A 10,603-nucleotide genomic window follows, 5' to 3' on the forward strand; every position below is an offset into this window, starting at 1 on the left:
CACTAAATAAGTAAAAGTATTTAACTCTGCCTGAACCTCACACCTACAGGGGAGGTACTGAACTAGTCAGCTTCCACTCTTCATTGGAGCCTTTCTACAAGATGGATTAGGGGTGCGCCAATAAATGATCTGATCAATTCATCTGCACCGATTTCCTTCATTTTGGGAGATCGGTCGATACTTAGATAAGATCAGCTTCTCATCTACCTCCTCAAAGGTCTGAAAATCAGCCACTGTCCCCTTTTGCTCTGCTGTGAGCTCTACCTGATGTTCAGTTAAAACATATTGTTTCAGGGGTATTGTTCAATGTTTTTCAGTAAAATAATTGAAACACTGAAGGTGTATTGTGACCTTATAACACCCGACAGTGTCAGTTATTAAAAAAAAATCGGAATCAGCAGGTCAGACTTTTTAAAGATTGGTGATCTGTTAAAAAAATGCAGTCGGTGCACCCTTAGTTAATGTGCTCCTCTAAGAATTTGCACCCGTTCCTTTTGTGGAGCATTAATGAAGTCATGTTCTCCTCATGCAKGTGTGGGTTTCTCCGGTTTCTTCCCACAAACTAAAAACACGCATTTTAGGTGAATAAGTAATTCCTGAGGTGAGTGTAAGTGCTTGTTTTGTTTCTGTGTCTCTGTGAGGGACTTGTGACCTGGCCACAGTGCCCCCCCCCCCACTCCCCCTTACAGTGACTGAAGGAGACAGGCACCAGCTCCCTGCAACTATGAAATAAGCGGTTAAATAATGGATGGATTCAAGTTTAATCTCAGCCAGAATGTGATTAAATCCTAAAAGAGCTTCAGATCTGTTTTTCCAGTGATCTTATGTATAGAACTGTGCTCTGTATGAAAATGTGATTTTTTCCCCCTAATTTTATATGGCAAATCTAACATTTTTCATCTTTTTAAACTTCAGATGTTGCATGAAAGCTCTATGTAGCATGCACCTCTGCTTCTGTGTCTTATGTGCACATAATCATTACTTTGATTTGTATATGTTAAAAAAAAAAACACGTTCAGCAGTGCCCCAAAAGCACCTCCAGCTCAGGAGCCCTGTGAGGTGGTCTAAACCCAAACCCTGGAGGACAACTATTAAAGCACACAGGCAGCAAGAACARCCACTTTTCTATTTTATTAATTCTGATCCAAAAGATGAACATTTATCTTTTAAGCAAATCAAACAAAAAGAAATTACAAATAAAAAAGTAACCTTAACTACAACACAGCACATAAAATGTAATGTTCTCCTTAAGTTTACAAAAAAAAAAAAAAAAATCCAGATATGATAAATTTAACAAAGATTTAAACAAGCGCTGTTTAATCAAAAAGACAATGCAGAAATATTTACAGTTTCGGTGCCAAGAAAAGCAAATGTGAAGTTCGTTACAGTGCTCCTCTKTTCTTTTTGTTGTGGACTGAACATGTCCACTTTTATTCTCCTGTCCTACAGTTTGTGCTAACAGGCATGCCCTAATGAGATGTGTAGAGAAAAAAAAAAGTAAAATAAATACCAGCGTTTTCATGAATCCGATCTTAAAAGACAAAACATGAAAATAAACTTTAGGTGTTTGTGTTCGCAAGTTAAAACCTAGAGAAATGTTTAAACTACTTACTGTCAAGGCGTGTTACACAAATCCAGGCTTCCACAGAAACGTTAATCAAACTACATGATGGTTAGAAAATACATCGTCAGTATGGTTTAAAGGGCCGGGGGATGGCGTGTAACGCGACGGTGGGGAAATAAAACACGGGTAGTCTATTAAAATAACTGCTTCCATTTACTACAGTAGAGTACACGTCTTTATACACAACCGACAGTAAAGTGTGTGTGAATGTTCTAAAATTAGCATTTCTTTAATTTATACACCAACCACCTTGATCATCCCTGAGAACAAGATTTGGTTCAGTACTCAGTGCATCTGAAATGTACAAGTCACATCAGAATTAACTTGTGACGCATTTGCTTTGTCACGCGTCAGCTCTAAAACAAGCAAACAAAAACAAACAAACAAAAACAAACAAACAAACAAAAAAGACCAACTTATAATGCCGCTAAGAATTTCAGTGTTTATTTGAAGAATTTCTATTCAAAAATTKTACTGCCATCACTGGCATTCAAGCATGTGCAGAGCATGCTCCGTCGCTGCCTGGAGGAACCTGTACCCCGAAAACGGTTTAAAAAGACAAAACAAGAGCAGGAAGTGAATGAGAGTACACCAGAATACACAGTACTGACTGTAGAAAATAAGGAAGSGGGCGGGGACACGCTGCCTTGGCTTTAATTATTACAGTTAACCCTGAATTAAAAAAGCTCCTCTCTGTTTTTTTTCCTGTATAAAAACAAAGACTGATATTCTGTGCATAAAAATAACCAACATCAGGAAGAACGAGTCAACGTTTGCACTATTTGTCTTCATCGACTGAGCCGCCTCTTCACTGTCGCAGTCTCTGGTCCCTAAGGTGGCCCCACCCGCTTTCATTCAACACTATTCAGCCACAATATTAAAAACTACTGGGAGCYGAGGCAGCCTCGTGTCTACACAAAGGTTCTGGTGGGAAAACTTCGGTTCTCATATTCAAACAGATTGCATAAATTATCATTATTTTTTTTACATCACTTGTGGAAAAGCAGATGGGACGCTATAAAAACTGAATCACTCAAAAGGACACGACGGATCGTTTCTGGTGCTGGCCCGGTCTCTGATCTAACYGAGCAGTACGGTCAGGTCCTGTGTTCTTGGTGGGTCAGATCTGGTTTTGTGGCACGAGGAGGACACCCCCCACCCAAAAAAACAAACAAACAAAACAAAAAAGACTAGGGAGTGGGTTTAATGTTGTAGCTGACTGGTGTGCAACGTCTCTTCACCTTCATGTTCTTCTTAGGCCTCTTCCTCCTCCTCCTCCTCCTCCTCCTCCTCCTCCTGGTCACTGTCATCAGATCCTGGAGGACAAACATGATCACATGATTAAAAAAAGCTCCCACAGGCTTCCCAACCCTCCACTGCTCGTCTATAACAGTGATGTTTTACCGTCAATAACTATTTCTCCGCCGCCACCGCCGCCGTCGTCACCCTCTTCTTCGTCCTCCTCCTCTTCATCCTCCTGGCTGTCGTCTGAAACGGTCATTTATCTGTTCAGAGATCTCACATTCGCCTCATGAATCAAACTGGTTTTTAAACCAACCACAGGTCTGCATGATGTGAACCATTTTCAACAGATCTGATTTTGCTCTGACCTGCACCTGCCCCTCTATCCTCCTCTTCCTCCTCCTCTTCTTCTTCACCCTCCCCGCCCCCTTCTTCTTCGTCSTCCTCCTCCTCCTCCTCCCTGCTGTGGCCTTGCTCAGCCTCACCCGTCTCCTCGCTGGGCTCATCATCGGAGTCAGAAATCACCACACAGTCATCTCCGTTCCCGTTGCCAGCGGCTCTGGCCTCGGCGCCACTGTTGCAGAAAAGAAAAGCTTGACATCCAGTTGTGTGAACAGCGAACGCTCGTTACTCCTTTTGTTACAATAAAGAGAAAAGCTAAAGCAGCAGACACTTTTTTTAACTTACTAATTAATTAATTAGAGCTTTGTTCACTGACAGAATTTTACACGCTACGTGTGCCAACAGCTTGAGTCTGTTTGCTTTACCTGCCGTTTTCTCTTGGTTCCCAGAGAGGAGTAAGGTAGTATCTGAGCGGGTCTCTGTAGAGGTCATCTTTAAGTATCTAATCAACAGCACAAAGCATCATCAGTACTCGTTAAATTCAAAACATCTGTTGCAATAYTATGGTTTCGTTTTTTCAAGTGTTTAAAACAGGGGTCCCCAAACTTTTTCCTGTAAGGGCCACATATCTTTTCCCTTCTCTGGTGGGGGGCCGGAGTCAGTTTGTAACAAAAAGTGTGACTATTGCAGGAGTGCCTAAATGTAAAAATKTATTGTTTTCCAGAAAGCACAATCAAATAACCCTCTCTGGGTTCTTCACAGTATGTATTCTGCTGAGCTAACAGTCCACTTTTTAGCTTTGAGAGTTTGTTTGCTCACATTTGGCCTTACAGCTATCATACTAGTCTTTGTGACGGGATTCATGGTGTCGCCGCAGATTGTATTCTTTGAATACCGCCACCGCCTCTTGACAGATGCACAAAAAATAATCGTTTGCCCTGCATTCTGAATCAATTTTTCTCTTACCTAATCTTTTCGCCATTATTCGGTTCTCTCTTTGAGAGGGGCGGGTCAGGATTTTTTTTCTGGGGGTTGCCAGATAGGGGCACAGACCGCAGAAGGGTGGAACAGAATGTCACGTTATATGCGTGTATGTATGAAATAGTTACTAACTAATAATAGTTAATAATGAAAATAGTTCATAACTAAGGAACATTTTATTGCAAAAGTCCAAATTTATAATCAAATATAAATACACATATATGAAAAAAAAAAACTAAATGCTCTCTGGTATTGCTCTGGGGGCCGGACCAAATGGGGAGGCGGGCCAGATCCGGCCCGCGGGCYGTAGTTTGGAGACCACTGGTTTAAAATAATACGCTGTATACATTCCTGTTTACCAACATAATGTTTAAAAGCCATGGAGCTAATGTGCAAAATCAATCTTTAAAATCTGGTCTATTTCCTCCTAATTGTCTGTAACGTGTTGAACTGTGATCAATACTGTGAGTACATATAAATAAAAAGGTAATAATTTTAAAGTGAAGCCATCACCTGGCCATCCTGAATATTCCATAAACACAATGCTGCCACTTGCATCACATTTATTTTGCTTTACATCTGATCTATATATTTCATTCAGGTGTAGATTATTATTATTATTATTATTATTATTATTATGACAATCTGCTGGTTTAGCTTGTGTGGAGAAAAAAACAAACATCTGAACATGATTTTTTAGAAACTGTCCAAAGAATACGCACAAAAGCAAATCATTGTGGATTCAATGCTGTCTAATAATTAAACGACACAACTGCATCAAAGAATAGGTGTAAGTTAGGGCTGCGCGGTATATGTGATAAATGGTAGAAATGATATGAAGTTGGCCTATGGTAGAAATTTACCCTCATCACACCTGTGTCAACATGGCTGCGAGTGCAGAGACAACTGAGCAGGAGGAGTTCAATTCAAATTCAATTCAAAAATACTTTATTGATCCCAGAGGGAAATTAGGTAAAAGTAGAAGGTGGGAGTTTGAAATATTATGAAAATAAATTAAGAAATATAGCGTTTGAAAACACGTATAGAGAGAATAAATTCTCCAATTTTCCCCTCCTGCTGTAGAAAAGTTACGTTGTGTCACAGGATCATTTCCTCCTCCCTCCTCTGCACGTTGTGCAGAGTGAAGCTTTAGTAACCGTAGTTTTTTCACACCCAGGTTTTCTGAGAAAAAAAAACTTGTTTTTTATGTATTGTTCCCCACAGAGATGATAAAAAAAAGATGTGGACGTTCGGTCAGTCATAAATCCATCTTGCTAATGTAACAGTCTGAGGCTGACAGAGCAGCAGCCGGTCAGTTCAGCAGGCAGAAGCTCATCATATGGCAGGCAGATATTACATTTATTTGGCTTCACCACACTTACATTCCAGTTATCTGAAATTGTTTCATGACTAGAACTATATGCTCACTTGAGCCCCTTACGGTCCAGTCACACTGTAACATTTTAGGCTACTTATGCCAACTTAGAATTGTTTTTGTCTAAATGACTATTTTTTCTTGAAGTACTGTTTATAAAATCCACTTTATTTTGATATTGTTGAAAGTTTGAGAAATGTTTTTGTTTGTTGTTGAAACCGTTTTGCAAAATATATAAAACATTCTTTTGTACTTCTGTTATGTTCATTTGCACTACAGCAAAAATGCTGGGTTTGATTAAGATTACAGTTTTCTGCTAAATAAATGCACTAAAAATCATCATCTTTGCTTTTTATGATAATTTTCTACCGCGATATATATCGTTACCGTGAAGGAATTCAATTTATACCGTGATATGAACTTGAGGTTATACCGCCCAGTCCTAGTGTAAGTTGTCAGTTTTTATTTTGTTTGATCAGATTAAGATCCTCTAATAAAAGGTCAATTTAAGGTAATGCATCAACCACGGCCCTATTAATGACAGGTGTTTAAATGGGTGACTTGATCACAAATAGAAAACTCTGATTGTGGACAAAAATGCCTCCAACAGACCCATTCAGAGCTGATGGTTCAGACTGTAATGTGGTTCATTAAAGCCACACTGTTTAAGCATTAGTTGTAAAATTCGACAGTTTATTCTGGGCAGCACACTTTCCAAATCTGACCGCGAACTGGCACACAAAGCAGAGAAGCTCGTTCTTATGATAAACGGTGACGTGWAACACGTGTGGAGGTGAAGGCGTCTGTACCTGTGCTACATCGTCCTGTCCGGGGTTACTGTGGTCGCTGAACCAGCTGAAGAAGGTCTCGTAAACRCCACGGGACGACTTCCTGGGCTCACTGTTAGCCGTCAGGTTGTGTCCACGGTGCCARAGTATGGGGTTGGAGAAGGACAAGGACGAGCCTGAGAGCACGAGCAGCAAYGATCAGAGAGTGGTCCAAAATATAACAAGTGGATTTTAGGGTTTGGTGTCACTGCAGCCAAATTTCACCCACAGGCAGAAACAATTAAACCCCAAACAAACAATAAATAATATGCATTGTGTTGATTTAAACTTAATTTTAAAAGTCGCTGATGTTGTTACATCATTCTCTTTCCTTTCATTGTTCACCTGAACGATTCAATAACTAGTAACCAGGAGAAAAAAAAAAGAAGTTTTAACAAGGAAAATGCTATTTACATCCCATTCCAAGGTGCAGCTCCTTCATTATGATATTATTCTGGAAATACGGGTTTCGTCTGAAGTGGAAGCGAATCCTGTAGCCCAGTTTGCTGTTCTTAAAAGATTCAACCTGAGAAAGAACAGRAAAAAAAATCATAAAATCTGCCACTTTCCCACAGATACAAGCCATACTTGTAGGAAAGGTAGACAAAACACATCATACCTCCAGATCAGTCATGTAACTAAGAGCATCTTCATCTGTCTCATCAATGTGGGCTGAGAGGTGAGGGTGGTTCAACAGCTAAGACACTGAAGTTAAGATAAAAACAAAACGAATGTGCAAACACCCAAAAACAAAGCGTAGGAGCTGTGCGACTGCTCTCAGTTTAAGGATACTGCGGTCACCCAAAAGCCAGGAATAGTTTTTGTGATGGAGCTCCTCTGATCCAGGTGTGGACGCCTCTGACGGTTGATCTTCTGCTCCAGCCGCTGATGAAGTCGGGCACTTTTCTTCTCAAGAGCCTCCAGTCTCATTTGCACTTGAGCCAGCAGAGCCACAGACTGCCTCATCTCTGGGGCCATCTTCACCGACACGATGGCGCACTCCCCATCGTCGTTGTCCTCGTTGTCAGATGGGAAAGAGGAGCTCGGCGTGGACGAAGACCCAGATCCAGATTCATCCCCTTCGTCTGCCTCAGGAACATCCTCCCCAGCCTCTTTGTCTGCGCTCCGCGCAGATGTGGAGCTGTCAGCTGCCGCCGCCTGTGTTTTTGAGCCAACTTTTGAGGACTGGTGGCCTCCCCGTTGTTTGTATTTGCTTCCATGTTTTACCTGTTTCGCCTTTTCAGAGGAGCACGGTGTCTCCTGACTCTCTTCTCCATCGCCTCCGGTGAGACTGGCGAGAGCTTCAGCAGCTGCTATGGCTGCTGAGTCAGACTGAGGAGGTAAGGAACGCTGATCCGACTCCGCTGTTTTCTCCGTTTCTCCTTTTGMATCAGAGGGTGCTTGTGTGTCTGAGGTCAGGGGTTTGCTGGCGCTTTTACTGTCAGCTCTGGAGCGGTTGGCAGGCTGCACGCTGCTGCTGTCGGAGCCCTGCTCTGTCTTCGGAGCATCACCTTCGTTCCCAACTTYTTTAGGCTCCACCTGCGAGGCTACTTTGCTTCCACTTTCACTGTTTTTGCAACTTTCCGACGTAGTCTCTGTTGCACCGACACCGTCACTTACTTTAGAGGACTTCTGGGGAACCGCGCTGCCTTCATCCTGGCCGGGTGATGGACACCGTTTCCTCGAYGCAGAGTCCGCGGACAGTTTGCAGTCCGTCACTTCACTCATGCTAGCAAGCTAGGTAGCTCCAATGCTTTTTAAAAACCAAGTGCAATCGATTACACCGCAAATCAAGCTGCTCTGACTATCGTTGCGAGTTTAACACTTGCTGCAAAACTACATTCTCAGCAAAGCAAGAACGGGAAGCGGCTCTTCTGTTCTCCGCGGCCTTGTGGAACCTTAAAAAAAACTAGCAAGCTGCTACAGCTAATTTAGCTAGCTTGCCTTACCCGATTTGTATATCCTCGCACTGACGACAGTACCATATTTCCACGAGCATAATCCCGATAAAGAAGACTTGGTTCAGTCATTTAAAGCCGTCACCACAATATGGCTACGGGCAGGCAACAAACCGCGTTCTTTTTCTAAGTTTWTATTTGCCTTATCCGTTAGCTTACTATCCGTACAACGACGTGAAAGAAAAACAATCCTATGATTGGCTGCGTCTCGCCGCGCTAAAACGTCTCCACCAATCATATGCAAGGGTGTGTTTACGTAACTGAACAGCTACTTACCAGCGCATATGGTGTATGGCAGGCCATTTGTATCAAATAATGAAATAACACTTTTCTCTTGTAACAAGAAAAAACGTTTTCTTACGAAAAATCAAATGTTACTATAATACAGTATATTTCTGTTTAAAGCCTGATGTCTAATCTTAAATTGTTGTTCTGTTGAATAAACAACTGTATAACAACAACAACAACAACAACAACAACTAATAATAATAATAATAATAATAATAATAATAATAATAATAATAATAATAATAATAATAATACCTATTCTCACCCAAACACTGTTCACTTGGGCCAGGGGTCTGCAACCTGCAGCTCTGGGGCCACATGTGGCTCTTTGGTCCCTCAGCAGTGGCTCTTTGAAAATGTGACCAAACATAACAGAATCTTTTTTGCATGTGTGTTTTTTATACCCACAACAGAAATAAATCAATCAATCAATTTGTATGCAAATATGTGATCAATACTCATACAAAATGTAAAACATGCTAGCCTGTTATATACTTAAAGCTGCAGTCTGTAACTTTTTAAAATATATATTTTTGACATATTTGTTAAAACTGTCACTATGTCCTGACAGATTGATATTAGACAGATAATCTCTGGCTCAGTGAAGCTGACACCCCACCCACTTAAAAAATCCAAGCAAGTAAGCGGACTGGTTAGTGCTTCGTTTGTGCAGGTTTGTGCAGTTAAAATGAGCGTTTGTGCTGTTATMGTTTTTGAGATATTTTATGTTTCAATTTCAGGCGATCACATGGCCTGAATTATTTACATCATTACCTGAGGGTAATAGGTTTATTTAAGAGAATATAAGTAGAAAGAGCTAGTTCTTACACCAAATGGATGTAATCTGCCGATAAACCTCACAGAAGAAGAATGTCTGGAAAAGGAAGAAAAAGAATGGCCACCTGCTGACTGTTCTGCACATATCTTCACGTGAACTGATAATGTCTGTGTTCTGCGACCATTATAGTTTCATGTTGTAACATGAAACCTTTTTTGTAACTTTATTGATAATGTACATCTCACACAATCCTTGCTTTGATTTGCTAGCCCCTTCCACTCGACAACTCCATGACCCCATCCAGGATTGACCGTGAGACAGTGGATGAAAATAAGCTTTAGCAACATTATATACTCCATTAATAACAAAAATACACAAATTAGCTGTGTTACTCGTACATTCAAATAGTTTTTGTTCATAAACCTTTATTCAAGTACATTTCTGGACAAGGTGAGTAAATTTAAAACAGAGGTTTTAGTTAAAACACCTTTACTGATTCAAATGCAATGTATTACCAGACTAGCAAATAAGTATGAATGGATGGATGTTTCATAAATGCATTTAAGTAAATCCACAACTTCTAATATAGTTTGAAGTACAATTTTTATGCTAGTTTAAACAGACTAAGTGAAGCTGTGAACTGCAGTTAGACATTTCTATTCAGTCAAGAAAGCTAAATTAATTGTAAATTAATACTGAAGTCATCCTCACTGAGGTAGGTTAACACACACTGTAAAGGACCATGTAGCAAGGCCTAAACTTCAGTGTTAAAATAACCAAAATATTTATTAAAAGTGCCTTGTGCTTTTATAACCACCATGAACATGCATACTATTCATTGGAATTTAAAAGCTGTTAGAAAATGATTCCAGATGGTTACAGAACATCATGAAGTGGAATCAGAGTTTGCCAGGTGTGCAAAACTAACGAAAGCTAAATGTTCCTACTTTGAATTATCTAAATAAATTTAAATTATACTTTGGTTCATATAACAATGTTTAGATCTCTACATGATTCCAGTATGTGTTCCATCAAAGTTTGAATGACGTCAGCGTTACGTTTTAAAGTTGAAAGCAAACAAAAATATAACATTTAATGAGAAAGTGTGTCCAAACATTTTTACTGGTTGTGTATAAGCCAGAATTATTTATCTGACAAATGCTAATAGCTTTTTTTTATTTCTTTAAC

At 40.2% G+C, this 10,603-nt stretch overlaps 1 protein-coding gene across 2 annotated transcripts; it reads right to left on the minus strand.

Moving 5' to 3' along the window:
* Nucleotides 1–1,112: 1,112 nt before the first annotated feature.
* Nucleotides 1,113–8,540, minus strand: tspy (testis specific protein Y-linked). Of its 2 annotated transcripts, none has more exons than XM_014010966.1 (8): nt 7,184–8,540; nt 7,011–7,088; nt 6,806–6,917; nt 6,374–6,528; nt 3,634–3,710; nt 3,235–3,440; nt 3,029–3,112; nt 1,113–2,940 (listed from the first exon to the last, which is right to left on the minus strand). In XM_014010966.1, exons 1-8 carry the CDS (start codon nt 8,117–8,119, stop codon nt 2,879–2,881), a joined length of 1,710 nt encoding a protein of 569 aa, XP_013866420.1. In that variant the 5' UTR covers nt 8,120–8,540; the 3' UTR covers nt 1,113–2,878. The 2 variants fall into 2 exon arrangements, with proteins under 2 accessions (XP_013866420.1, XP_013866421.1); XM_014010967.1 differs by having other exon boundaries at nt 3,241–3,440; nt 7,184–8,532.
* Nucleotides 8,541–10,603: the final 2,063 nt, after the last annotated feature.

This window comes from Austrofundulus limnaeus, unplaced genomic scaffold (assembly GCF_001266775.1).
Source record: "Austrofundulus limnaeus strain Quisiro unplaced genomic scaffold, Austrofundulus_limnaeus-1.0 Scaffold75, whole genome shotgun sequence".
NCBI classification, from domain to species: Eukaryota; Metazoa; Chordata; class Actinopteri; order Cyprinodontiformes; family Rivulidae; genus Austrofundulus; species Austrofundulus limnaeus.